Genomic DNA, 14,836 nt, shown 5'->3' on the forward strand with positions numbered 1-14,836 from the left:
CAAACGACACCCAAAGTGGTTTCCTGGCTTAAGAGACACTGACTTGTGAACTAGTAATTCCCGCGGGGAACCTGGTGACATCAGTTATTGACACAGATGACCTCAGGCTGGGTGTCCTTCACCCAAGCTAAACGGCCCCCCTTTGGCACAGGTGTTGCTGAAATAGTTTCATCAGCACGAGCACAATCTTTTTCCAGAAGACTCATTAGTCTCACATCAATCACTGAGTGAGAACGGTGAGGAAAACGCTGCTTGTTGATCCCACCCACGAACATTCTGATGGCTCAAAACTTGAATTTCTGGAAGGGGTGTCTCTCACAACTGAAGCTTATCTTACAAATAACTAGTCATGGAATTGCCTCCTGCCTTTCTGCAAGTCGCGCCAGGTCCCCGGCATAAAGGTAGCGATCGCCTCATGAGCACCACACCAGCCATCGGTCGGAGTCCTGAAGCAGGTGTGGGAGCCCTGTGCCAGTGTCCCAGCTGGGAAACGGAGACAAATGCCCACTTTGTTGGATTTCATGAGCCCGGCCGTACATGAGGTCACAGATGAGACAGCGTGGCACATGTGGGTTTCCTCATGGCCCGGGCAGCGACCCAGCGCAGCCAGCCACACACAGGGGCCAGGGTTGACACACAACCAGGAAAAGGGGGCTCGAACGATAGTAGCTCATCGTTGTAAGCACATACTCAAACCCATGGAAGTCACCTAAAATTTACGAGATCAAGAAAAATAATGATGAAGTGGGGGAAGGGTGGAGGCAGGCAGGCAGCCATTTTAACTGAAGAATTAAATCTGCTAGATTTGGCAGAATGAGACCCACCGCACCTATCCCACCTCTCGTAAGGGTAACACTCATCCTTGGCAATACACCTAGGGTATCGCCTGTTTCGTCCCCTCTGTGGAGAACACAGCATTTCCAAGGTACCTACGACACCCCCAGCCCTCTGCACACCTTTTATCCTCCTGCCCACTCAGAGGAAAGTGTCTCCATTCCAGATCACAGACCCCATGGAACGGGACCATCAGCACCCCTGTCTGTTGAGGGACGGCCCCAAGCCTATGGCTCTAATCGCGCGTTCTCCCAGTGAAGGCAAAGCCATCCCCACCCGACGCCCAAACACACATTTTAATGTTAATATGTCTAAACTGGAAATCAGAGGGTCTTTTTCTACAAGTAAAAAGTTCAAATTATTGTTTCAATGTATCATTCCATAGATTTTTTTAACACAGAAGCTGGAGTTGGGTATTTTGTGCTATGGACACAATTTTAAACAACATTAGGTATAAGGTGTAACATGAGCTAATAAAACAGAAGAAAACACACTACTTGAAACAGGAAGCATGAGGATTCTAAGGTTTACTCCAATATCAGAAATGTTAGTGAAGGGATAACATGTATGTTAAAATCAAATAAATATGATACTAAAAAACAAAGACTTTTAAACGTATCAGGGGTCCATTACTGAGGAAGTATGCTATTTCACAGAGATCTTTTTGATAGCCATGACCAGACAAAATGCAAAACTTTTGGACAATTAGCACTGGATTATTTTATCATCGTTCCTAAAATTCAGTAACGATCTTACACACATGAAGTGCAGCAGGCTGTACTAATGTTTGAAAACATCCGCTCATGTTCTGTGTAGCTTCTCAGTTTTCTGAGACGATCAAACACGAAACTGACTTCTCAAACTGTCCATTTTTCAATGGCACCCCATCGACAATCAATGTCCATGAGATGCACAACTGCTCTTTTTCCTCCCTTTCTTTCTCAGAACTACATTTAGCCCATGTTTGTTTCTTTTAGTCATTAAAATAATCTCCGTGGCAATAGAGACCTACACAACATTTTCTAATTAAAAATTTTCAAGTATTCAAAATAGTTCTCAGTTCAATTATGCTAAGACATTTTGACACCAGTATTGAATTTTCAAAAACTTACATCAATATTTCATTTAAAAATCACTACCCCCAGTTCCCACCATACACCTCCCTGGCCGCTTAGCCTTGCTCTCCTCTCTGACCCTCATTCCTGACGACCCCTCAGCCTCACTGGCAGAGTGTTATTCAAAGGATGACACAAGGAGTCACCTAAATCGTCAGCGGACTGAAAAGCTAAATTGGGGCCAATGACGGAGGGGTTGTGACGCCTTCAAGTGACACCGACGGGAGCTCCGCAGCCAATGGCGTGACAAGCGTCATCCATTTTTCAACATTCAAAACAAATGGAAGGCACACTGTGTCCCAGGCCCTGTCACATGCCCTGGATTGCAACAATCCATCTTAGTGAAACAGAGCCAGCTAACAAAATAGCATCTACAGACGGTCCCACTTCGTCTACACACATGCGTCGGGCAGCTGCACATAACCACACAGTAATGTAATTCTCTGAATCACAGCTTCAAACGTAAAGGGACAAAAATGAAATCTATATTCCCAAATACCTGAGTTATTTAATACTTAATATTTTTACATCTTCTATTAAAAAAACCTCCTCTGCATTTTAATACAGGTATGTGCATGTTTCTATATGATTGATTTGCAACTGGTGCTATTTTCTCTTAAATATTTTCTCCGAAAAAAGTAACTTTCTTTAAATTTGTGGTCTTTTTCTCTCCATCCAAATTCTTTTCATGAGGATTTTCCAAACACTTTCCTTACTTGCTCTGTACTTGCTGTTTTGCTTCCTTCAATTTTAACTATGTTCATATTAGTGCTCCATGTCACCATATTTGTCCCTGGATAGTTCCAGGATTTTCTGTATTTCACTTAGAGCAAATACACATCAGCCCTGAATGACAAATACTTTCACTGTAAAAGAAAATGCTCGATAATATGCTTTTCCCCAAATGGACTGCTTCCTAGGTTTGTCTCCCTGCAATCAATGATAACTGCCATGTAATCTTAAATATTATGAAACTTCCCCGAAATAAAGTCTGACAGATACACGAGCTCTGAGGCGAGACTTGCGAGGAGCAGTGGTACCCCCACTCACACAGGAGGACTGTACCTGGGAGGCTGACGGGCTGAAGGCCACTCCAGTGACTGTGTCCGTGTGTCCTGACAGCCTGTGACAAAAAGTGCTTGAGCCCATTTCATACACATATGCCTAAAAGACAAAACAAACAGGTAAGGTATTCTCTGTTGAAAAAGGCGATAATCAAAGATATATTATGCAAAGCTGAAGTATATACAATGGCTAATCAAGTGTCATGGCAGCAATTCCCGTAATGGACAAAACGTCACGTAAGTCACAGAACTAAATTTATGAAATACACGTATCTTCTTTTCCCTTTTAGAATTTTTAAATTAATGAATTGATATCATCTTCTCTAGCCCATCATCAGACCCCACTATCCTGTGAACAGTTTTAAATATATGCTCCTATTTGATGAGTAATTTTAAGGCAGGAGTACAGAGTTTGTATTCCAACCTGTCAACCAATGGTCGTCACCAATTCAATGCCAACCCCAATTTGGGGTGCGGGGAAGAAGGAAACCGTTCAACGCAAAGAGCTCAGTTGTAACACAGCCTGGCTGTGAGCAGCCCTGGGCACGAGACCAGGTGGCCCAGTGTTACAGCCCAGCCCGACCCTGGAGCCCTACCCTGGCTAGACAGCTCCGCTCTGGCACCCTACATTCTGCACCGACCGCTCTGCTCCCCTCAGCTTTGGTGTTTCAGTTCCAGCAGGGGTTACGCAGTCTTCAATGGAAAATTCACTCCTAAGGATAGAGGGGAGCTGACTTATAGAGAGAGAAGTCCCGCCCCTGGTCCCTGATTGGTCTTCCTCATGCAAATGAGGACTCTAAATCCTCACAGTTCAACTGGTCCAAAAAGCACTGTCCTGATTGGTCAGTGAAGATGCTGATGGGGAGAGGGGGGAAATACAGCTCCACAGCTCTGATTGGATGGGGAAAGTTCAGTCCTATTGGTTGAAATACAATTCCTGGAGCTCCTTTATAAGGGGCTGCTCAGACCCGGGAACGCAGTCCAGGCGGGCAGCTCAGTGCAGCTTTCTCCCTGGGCTTCAGCCGGTTCAGCAACGGCTAATAGGCTGTTTTTTGTTTTTAATTTTTGAGCTCAATTAGCCACTAGGACCCCTTCTTGGTAGGTATTTTCTTTCTTGGGGTTGACAAACCTCATTCACCTAGCAGTCCCAAATTGAACGAAAAAGTGGTATTTTATTGTCTTTTCCATAGACCTGAGAGAGAACTGTCTATTCTTTGTTTCCTGGTAATCACCTTGAAATTTGAACAATTCAAGTATTTAGAATTTTTCTATAGATGTTGACAAAATTAAAGATATACATTTGCCTCTAATGACATTAATATATAAAAAGATACACACAAAATACAGACAGACATATCTATGTATCTATATTTACATCTATAGCTATATATATATAGATATCTAGAGTTGCCATCAAATATTTCATTTTAGGGAAAATGTATCGCTGTTTATAGAACACACAAGTGTCACATAAATCACAACTGGTTGGTTGAGGTTTGTTCACTTTAAATTATTAATATCCCCATATTTTAATTAAGGAAACCATGACATGTAGAGAGCAAGTTACTAGTACAGCCATGCAGTGTCGGTCCTGAGATTCTAAGCTGGTTTCTCTGACTCTAAGCTGTTGCTTGCTAGTTTGCTGCCACTGACAATACCCATTCAGAAAGGACTCAGGCCATTTTCACATTCCTCTAATCTCACGGGGATTTCAAAACGACCTTTGCCATCACTATTTTATCTTCAAGACTGACTTACTGAGGGATCTTCTAACTAATTCTGGAGGTTTCTCAGGATTGAAGGCTCTCCTGTTGTCTGCTGTTTAGATTGAGCAGATGAGGGAAACTGTAATGACCACAGCTCTTTTGCATCCATTGTTTCTGATTATAAAATATGAAGGTTACTAAAAACAGCAAACATTTATCAAACACTAACTTCTATATGAATCACCTCATCTAATCCTCTGCAGATACATGAAGACATTGTAACTGTCCCAATTCTACCTCAAGGAAACAGGGCTTGGGGTCGCCCGTCTTTTCAGGCCACACAGCTGTGGGAGTTGGAAACTGGCTCGAACCCACAGCTGCCGTATTTCGGAGTCTGAAGCCCTCACCTACTGGATGGAGCCTGTGCCCCACTCAGTGTCTCCTAGCACGGGTCAGCCTTGCCACCCCACTCGTCACTCTAACTGGAGTTCTGTGGGTCACACTTCCACACGTGCACACCTATGACCCGGTGCTCAGTGGTCCCACTGGAACAGACCCTTTGGAAACCGGTTTGGAAGTTTCCGATAATGTGAAACATACAGCAACCCTTCAGAGCCAGCATCTCAGTCCCCTGCCTAACCCAGGGAAATGAAAACAGACGTCAGCGAAGACCTGCACAAAACTACTCACAGCACCGGAGTCCAAACAAGTGAAACGCACAACTCCTGTATGGCCTGTAAAGAAATTGTACGTCGGGATTGTATTACAAGTTATTACACACACACGCACACATGCATGCATCTTCCCTCTAGTTCCCAGCTACGGAGACAAACAAGAAAGATTTCAAATCACGGTGACATCTCCATAACACATTTAGATGCACTGAACACCACCAGGTCCTACTGGAAAGTGCCGCTGTGCTCTGAGAAGCAGATCCCGTGGGGACATCATTCATTTGGTTCTGCACACTCTGAGTCGAGGTGACAGCCAGGTCTGCGGATGTCCCGCAGCTGTGACATCTTCAGGAAGCAGGAAACCAGGTCAGATTACCGGACATCTGTTTGAGTCGTGAAGTAGAGGAGAGCTCGGACCGTGAGTGTGGGTTGAGTTCACAGTGGAAGATGTGAGAAGAGGAAGAAGCCTCACAGAAGTCAGATGCATCCAGAGAACCATGAGTAAGAAAAGACATGAGAGCACAAATTTGAAGACATAAGAAGTGGAATGTGGGGACAAAGTCCAGGAGGTTAGGCAACCGCGTGGGCACCGTAACCGCCCACATCACATGCGACAGAAATCCAACCACTAAGGAAGGTGAGAGCCAGGGGACGGCTTAAGCTAGTTAGTACTTCTAGGCTCCAGGGAACTTGCTTAGAAGCTGCTGGAAAATAGACTGAGAATGAAGGAGCAGAGAGCGTGTTCTTCTGTGGCGGGATCCTGGGCCAGTGGAGACAGGGTGAGCAGAGGTGCAGGTGAAGACAGAGCTGCTCCCTCATCCCCTGAAAGAGCAGGAACATGGGGGGTGAGTGCAGACAGTTACCTGGTGGGGCTCCAAAAATCAGAAGGCGGTGTTGGTAGTTTCCTTCTCAAATCAGCTTCTGCTACCTGACTATCTCTTGTTGAAAGCCCTCCCTGAGACTCGCTATGTTTTTAACTAATTCTAAATCGGAATTAGCACTGGCTTTTATTTGCATGAAACCTCAAAATGCACATAAGATGGCCCATAATAGTCAAGAAGAAGAAGAAGTCCAAGAGTTATTTAAGAAACAGGCTTTTATTTTCTACATGAAAATATTAGGTTGGTGCAAAAGTAATTGCAGCTTAGAAGGAAAAAATGAATGCAAAAACCGCAATTACTTTTGCACCAACCTAACAGTATTAAATGAAACACATCTTTTCGCACAGAAGTTTCTTGAGTCAAATGATCCTTTCCGCTCATGACAAACTTGAAACTTGAAAACAGCAGTTGGAGGCCCCAAATGTCAGAAATATTTTTTTAGATATATGCTTGTCATGGGCCACACTTCCACACAGTGGCAATGCCAGTCCAAAAGGACAAGATTTACCGTGCAGAATATGGTGGAAAAACAAGGAATAACTTTCAAATGATCCAATGCCATTGCAGTCCACGTGGAGAACAAATGTTTCAACTACAATAAGTTACTTGATTCAAGAAGCAACTTCTCCCCATCAAAGAGGAATAAGCTGTAGCTAAAATGTACTAAGAAACAAGTGAGACTGGAAATAGAACTGTAGGAAGTAAATCTGACTCCAGAACTGACTTAATGGGCCCTGAGAAAAGCGGCAGGGAAAAAGGAAGCATATTTTTTAGGCAAAAGATGAGAATATGGCACAAAGCGTTCGGGCTGGAATAACACTTTGCTGTTCGAAAATATTTTCACAGAAATTGTAAGGGACTGAACGTACTACTGAGAGAGACGAATGTTTTGCAGACAGAACTCAACCAGTTCATTACGGCTGTTTGGTAATTCCGTGGAACGGAAACCGCAAACACGCAGTTTCTTTCATTCTTTCGTCTCAGAGTTCACGTGCCATTCATCTCCCTGGACCCAAATTATTCCCATATAGGAAATGGGAAAAAGAATTGCAAATAGAAGTTAGTTCTACATTTCTGAAACTTCATAATCGCAGTGCTGTCGCCCACAGGGGAGCCGACTGTCGCATTTACTTTGCTTTTTAAAAATATTTCCAGAAATGACGTTTGTCAGAACTGTGCACGTTTCTTCAGGTCACTGGATTTTTAGTCCATGAGAAAAATAACAAACTTTGCTCAGAAGACCAAAATGTTCAAGATGTAATACAGAGCCCTATTTAAAACCCCACTAACACAGAAGCGTTGCCAGCTTCCAGCAGGAAGCGAAGACTGCGTTAGAAAACCCTGATTGGGGCACACGACATTTGGTCCCACCAAGTGGGCCACTGGTGCTTGATGACACTGCTCTGGGTTCTCCCATCAGGCTTGGAGGCAGACACACAGCCACTCTCTCCTCCGCCTCCATCAAGGTCTGGCAACAGGAAATGTGACAACTGCAGTGGGGAGCTCCACCCCTCCCCTGCCCGTCCCCACCCCCCGCCCCCACCTCCGCCACTGCCTCTTGCAAACACATAGCACAGGGGTCACGGGTGTGGCGCTGACACTGGTCAGACATAACACAGTGTCACACACCTGGGATGGCAGCAGCTTTAATGGTCCTGAAATAAATCTTCACCAACTTTCTTCCCAACAACAACCTAGTCATTTTCAGCATCTTCGGACCTGCCATCAATTCTATAACTAGTATCCTGAAGGATCCATTCGTTCATTCCTGTTGATTTCTGTCAAAATGTGATCCTATAGAGAAACAGCAGGGCAGAGGGATCTGGCAGAGGAGTAGCTGACATCGGCCCACACGCTGTCACATCACAGTATGGCAGCTTAATACGTGCTAATGTCTAAGCAGTATTGACTAAGTGCAACCCCAGACATACTTCACGTAACCCACTGCAGACAGCACTGCTCGCTACTGCAAATGAAACCCCCACAGGTCGGAGAGAAGTGAGTCCCAGACCCCTGGCCAAATTCAGCTTCTCCAGCCACTGTCCCTTGTCACAGAGCGGCTGTGTTCAAGGGGACACGCCAGCCAACGCTGGGCTTACACAAAGGAAACTCAAACCACGTGTGTCCAGTTCTGTTCCCAACAGCTGTGCTTGGCCTCTAATCTGGAAATTTGTCAAACAGACACAAAAGTGGAGCATTCCACAGCGAGCCCCGTGTACACGTCGCCCAAGTAGAACACGACCAAGAATGTGCTCCATTTGCTTCAACTGCCCTACACTTTCCCCTGTATGTAGTTTTTGTGGTCGAAGTATTAATAGTATGACGTATTTTGAAGCAAACTGCAAAGATGACGCCACGTGTGTTTTGTAAACATCTCTAAAAGTAGGGACATTTTACACACAACCGTACTGCCATTTTAACACCTAACTAAAATAAAAATAATTCCTCGCTATTTAACACCCAGTCACAATAATTTCCCCGTGTTCTCAAATGTCTTTGTACAGTTATTTCGGGAAAATCAGGAATCAGGACCCATACATTGTTTCTATGTCTCTCTCACTTTTGGTTTGGAGCGATCCTTTCTCTCCCTGCCTGTTTGGTTGGTTGGTTGTTTGGGGGGTTTTTTCATGCCATAAACCTGAAGAGACTGTCTCCTGAAGAATGTTCCATATTCATGATGTGTCTGTTTGCCTCCTTGTGACGTCTTTAAACTTATTCCATTGTCCTGGGTATTTGCTGTAAGCCAGAAATTACCCAGAAAGACTCAGTTGGGCTCAGGTCCAACTCTTTCTTACAGGAATGCCCCTGGTGAACGCCCAGTGGTGTGGGCCTCAAAATGGCCTCAGGAATGCGGACCCAGTCTAAGCTTAGAGATGCTATCACTGGCCGAGGCCTAGAAGGTGACAATAAGCGTTTACCAGGAGATCGCCTCTCTTAACAAGTATCTGCTGTCAGCTCCCAGCGTGGTGCTGCTGGACAGGCGCTAGCCTGAATCCCTGTGACACGGAAACCTGTGACCTTTAACCAACATCCCCACCTCCCCCTCCGCCCCCCGACAACCCCATCCTACTCCGAGTTTGAGCTGAGATCCTTCATTTACGTGGACTCATGCAGTGTCTGTCCTGGGACTGCCTTATTTCACCTAGTGTGATGTCCTCAAGGTCCATCTCTGCTGTCCCACATTGTAGGGTTTTCTTCTTTTTTATGACTGTGTATCACTCTGTTGTGTGTATTCACCACACCAGATTCACCGATGAACGTTTGGGTAGTTTGCACATGTTGGCTCCTGTTGCAGTGACATGGGAGTGCAGATTACTCTTTACAACCCTGATTTCATTGCCTTTGGATAAAAACCTAGAAGTGGAATTGCTGGGTCATTAGGTTGTTCTATTTTTAATTTTTTGAAGAACCTCCATACTGTTTTCCATAGCGGCTGCACCAGTCTGCAATCCCACCAACACTGCACGAGGGTTCCCTTTTCTCCACCTCCGCGCCAGCACTTGCTGTTTGTTGATTTATTGATGATAGCCGTTTTGACTGGGGTGAGGTGGCATCTCGTTGTGATTTTCATTTGCATTTCTCTGATGATCAGTGAGGTTGAGCATCTTTTCATGTGTCTGTTGGCCATCTGTGCCTCCTCTTTGGAAAAATGTCTATTCAAGCTGTCTAGGAAACCATTGATCTTCATCTGATAGTCTCATCCCAGTGTTTTCTAATCTAAAATAATGGTTTAGAGAAGTCTAATGCTCATTGATATTCTTCCTTTTATAAGTTTTTGAAGACTTAAAGAAAAAGATGTTTTGTTACTGTTAGTGTTGTTTGTAATGATTACTCAAATTGATTACTAAGCCATATTTCAGTGCTGACAAGTCTGGTTCAATTTTCACAGGTGTCCTTTCAATATACAGATTTAAGTAATTTCTGAAAAACTATTTCTGAAGTACAATTTTACATATTAGTTCTGTTCTTGCTTCAAAACAAAATCCTCAGGGAACCCAATTATCAGGAACTGAATCTCTTTTGCCCAACTTCTATTATCTGCCCTTACATTTTTTTCATTTATGTATGAATTTATTTCTCTTCTCCCTCATACCCTCTTTTCCCCTTATTGTGCTCTCTGTAGTTACTTACTCTCTCCAGTATTCATTCAAATTTGGTCTTTATTTCTGAAAATTGTTTTCTAATGCTTTCCTAAATTTATCAGTTTTCACATTACATACTCCCATTGTCTACAATATCATTTCTGAACTCTTCTGTTTCTGCTTTAGCTGCTCGTTAAAATTTATGTGCATTCTTAATGTCATTCGGCTCATTTGTAAATATATTGTTAGTTGTCATCTACCTAGAAAACACATTTTTCTGGTGTGATCTTATCATCTGTGCCAATGTTTTAGTCTCATCCTCATCTTTCTGTAGTATAAAAAAGACTGTCAGATCCAAAGTTTGTATGACACAGTAAATAGAAAATAGGACATATAGGAGAAATAGAGACAAAGTTAGATAGTCAAGTTGAGACATATTGTGAAGCTTCTCATATACCACACAAAAAATATGTGGTTTGTATTCTACGTAATATTCAAGAAACAGCAAAATATTTTAAGCAGATAAGAACCTGCTTGTTTTCAACCCATTAAAAGAAGTTTGTTAAAGTCTTCCATTATGACTGAGGATGTTTCTTATCATCTTAGAGTTATATTACTTTTGCTTTAGATATTTTGAAACTATGTTTCTGGGTTCAAACAGATTTAGAATTATGACTATTTCTATATAAACTGGCATTGTTGTCATTATTAAATGCCCCTCATTATCTCTAGCAATGCTTTAAGCCTTGAAGTCTACTTTACACTTAAGTATTTTCACAGCAGCGTCATTTCCCATCAGTGTTCTCTCTTTATACTTTTAATTTCAGTTATTATATTTTCAAGTTGTACTAACATATATGTTGAATAAAAAAGACAATGATCAAAAATTTCAAGAAAATACAATGTATACAGTGCACATACATTTGGCTCCTGAAAAAATAGATCCATACTTAAAATCTCTCTTGAATTTCTTAAATAATATACAAATACTGTTAAAGCCTTTGAAGCAAATAAGGATTTGATATTCTACCTGAAAACCAAGAATTTATTATACATAATAAGATGTTCTAAAAGACAATTTAATTGGATAGATGGATGGATTTGAATCGGTAAGAGTTTTAAGTACGTGACTGGATACAGATAAACAATTTAAAAGAAAAACCAAAAGTTCCATTATTTTGTCATTGTTTGTGGTGGTGATGGTGCTAGCGAGGGTTTTGTTCAGAATTGGAAAAAAAAAGACAATTTGAAAATGTGGGTCATCAAAATGGCGGCATGAGGTGAGCCTCTGTAAATCTCCCCTGGAATTTACGACTAATCTAACAACTATAACTCCACAAAGGACTCCCTGCACAGCAGACAGGCAAGACGAAGAGGCCCACTACTGAATTCACCTACAGGTGAGCGAATCGCACGAGTGGGGGAGGAGGGAAGGGAGAAGTGCGGACACAGAGCCGCACGGGCGCAGGACGCAGACCTAGCTCAGTGCTCCGAGCTCGCTGCATCCGGAACTACCGCAGCTGTCGGAGTGGGAAGAATTCGGACGGCTAGGGCTCTGTTTATGGCCCACAGGGCTGAGGAAACAGCATAAAACATGGCTGAACCCAACGCTCACGGCAGAGACCTCGGAGAAAAGACTGAGGGAAGAAGGCTGAAAATGGTGGTTTAAGCCCAACTGCCACAGAGAATGGAAGCCTTAGGCACTGAGACTAGCCACCCCCTCCCTATCCTCCCAGAGCTTGCCCCGCCCCCACCTGCCCGGTGCTAGAAGTGGAACAGTAGCAGTGTCAGATCAAAAGAACAGAATATTTGCTGTTCTGAGAACTGTGGACCGCAGACACAGATTCGCAGCCCAACTAGTTCCAGCAAAGGGGAGGGAGCTCTGGAAGCAGGACCAGCTGTGGTGGTGGTCGCCACCATTGCTCTGGGCCACCTCTCACAACTCACCCTGCCCCTGGCCCCACCTATCTGGGCGGATCCCTGCAGGAGTAAATAGAACTGCTGAAACATACAGGCTCTGAATCTGGTGTAGGAAGAGCTTTCGAACTTCAAAAGCTGTCCGCATACCCACACGAACACTGCACCCTGTGACCAAGGCGAACTAATAACAGAGGAGAAGCCCGTCTCCCAGGGAATCTCCCCATTGAATGAGAAGCTGGAATAGTGCAGAGAAAACATAGCAGTACCGTGTCAGAGAGAAAAAAAGGATGCAGTCGGAGAGAAAATAAAACATTCTACCAACACCTACTGGAAAACAAAACAGAGACCTCTTCCTATTAATCTGTTGCAGAAGCCACTCCTGCAGATGTCTAGGAAGAGAAATAATAAATCAGTAATTGCCATGAATAACCAAGGCAACAAGACAGCTAAGAAAGAAAGTGAAAAGTCTCCAGAAAAGGAACTTGAAAATGTGGAAATAGGTGACTTAAATGACAGAATTCAAGATTGCAATTCTGAAAAAACTCAACGAGATGCAAGAAAACACAGAAAGGCAGTTTAATGAACTCAGAAACAATCAAAGAACAACATGAGCATTTTACGAAAGAGATTGAAATTTTAAAAAAGAATCTAATAGAATTTCTGGAGATTAAGAACTCAACAGAAGATATTACGAATGAAATAGCCAGCTTAGGTAGTAAAATTGACCAGATGGAGGAAAGAATCAGTGACCTCGAAGATAGAAACCTGGAAATTACACAGATGGAAGAAGAAAGAGACTTGAGATTAAAAGAAATGAAAGAATTCTACAAGAACTTTCTGACTCCATCAGAAAGAGCAATATAAGAATAATGGGCATACCAGAAGGAGAAGAAAGAGAGAAGGGAACAGAGAATATATTCAAACAAATTGTTGATGAGAACTTCCCAAACTTGTGGACAGAACTGGATCCTCGAATCCAAGAAGCAAATAGAACACCTAATTACCTCAATCCCAACAGGCCTTCTCAAGGCACATTGTATTGAAGCTGTCTAAAATCAACGACAAAGAGAGAATCCTCAAGGCAGCCAGGGAAAAGAAGATGGTAACCTACAAAGGAAAGCCCATTAGATTATCATCAGATTTTTCAGCAGAAACTCTACAAGCCAGAAGGGAGTGGAATCAAATATTCAAACTATTGAAAGAGAGATATTATGAGCCAAGGATAACATATCCAGCAAAGATATCCTTTAGATATGAAGGAGGAATAAAGACCTTTCCAGACATAAAGAAGCTGAGGGAATTTTCTAATACACGACCTGCACTACAAGAAATACTAAAGGAGGCTATTCGACCACCATCAACAGGGACAATTTGTGGCAACCAAAACATAAAAAGGGGGAGAGTAAAGGCCTGAACCGGAATATGGGAATGGATAAAGTAAGATTGCTGAAGAGAATGGAATACTCTAAATATCAAACTTTCTTTCACATAAACTTAAGGGTAACCACTCAAAAAAAATCCAGAACTGAAATATATACTGTAATAAAAGAAGAAACAGAGGGAAACATCATAGAATACCACCACACAGAAACAACAGACAACGACAAAAAGGCAAAGAAACATGGAGACACAGCCTTACCAGAAAACTAAAGATAGAATGACAGGAAATCCTCACATACCAATAATCACCCCAAATGTAAATGGACTGAACTCACCAATAAAAAGGCATAGAGCAGCAGATTGGATCAAAAAACTAAACCCAACCATATGCTGTCTCCAAGAGACACATCTCAGCTACAAGGACAAACACTAATTAAGAAAATCAGAAATGAAAAAGGGGAAGTTATCATGGATGTCACAGAAATACAAAGGATCATCCAAGAATACTATGAAGGACTACATGCCACCAAATTCAGTAACCTAGAAGAAATGGACAAGTTCTTAGAAACACATAACCTTCCTAGGCTGAACTATGAAGAACTGGAAAATCTAAACAGACTGATCACCAGTAACAAAATTGAATCAGTCATCCAAAACCTTCCCAAAAGCAAAAGTCCGGGACCAGATGGTTTCACTAGTGAATTCTACCAAACCTTCAAAGAGGATCTAATGCCAATCCTGCTCAAACTCTTCCAAAAAATTGAAGAAGAGACAGTCCTCCCTAACTCATTTTATGAAGCCAACATTACCCTGATACCAAAACCTGGTAAGGACAACACAAAAAAAGAAAACTACAGACCAATATCTCTGATGAATACAGATGCAAAAATCTGAAACAAAATTGTAGCAAATCGAATACAACAAAGCATTAAAAAGATTATTCATCACGACCAAGTGGGGTTCATCCCCAGGGCGCAAGGATGGTTCCACATACACAAATCCATCAATGTGATACATCACATAAACAAAATAAAGGACAAAAATCATATGATTATATCAATTGATGCAGAAAAAGCATTTGACAAGATACAACATCCATTTATGATTAAAACACTTAATAAAATAGGTATAGAAGGAAAATGCCTTAACATAATAAAGGCCATATATGACAAGCCCTCAG

The 14,836-nt window shown here is 42.5% G+C and overlaps 1 protein-coding gene across 2 annotated transcripts in view; it reads right to left on the reverse strand.

The window, feature by feature from the left end:
* The window catches only part of WDR27 (WD repeat domain 27), a 155,130-nt gene that overhangs the window by 78,805 nt on the left and 61,489 nt on the right, over positions 1-14,836 (reverse strand). For both annotated transcript variants that reach the window (XM_033100414.1, XM_033100416.1), the window contains exon 25: positions 3,015-3,113. In XM_033100414.1, coding sequence (XP_032956305.1) covers positions 3,015-3,113 — 99 coding nt within the window. The remainder of the gene's footprint in view (positions 1-3,014; positions 3,114-14,836) is intronic.

The sequence above is a fragment of the Rhinolophus ferrumequinum genome, assembly GCF_004115265.2.
Source record: "Rhinolophus ferrumequinum isolate MPI-CBG mRhiFer1 chromosome 3 unlocalized genomic scaffold, mRhiFer1_v1.p scaffold_36_arrow_ctg1_4, whole genome shotgun sequence".
Lineage (NCBI taxonomy): Eukaryota > Metazoa > Chordata > Mammalia > Chiroptera > Rhinolophidae > Rhinolophus > Rhinolophus ferrumequinum.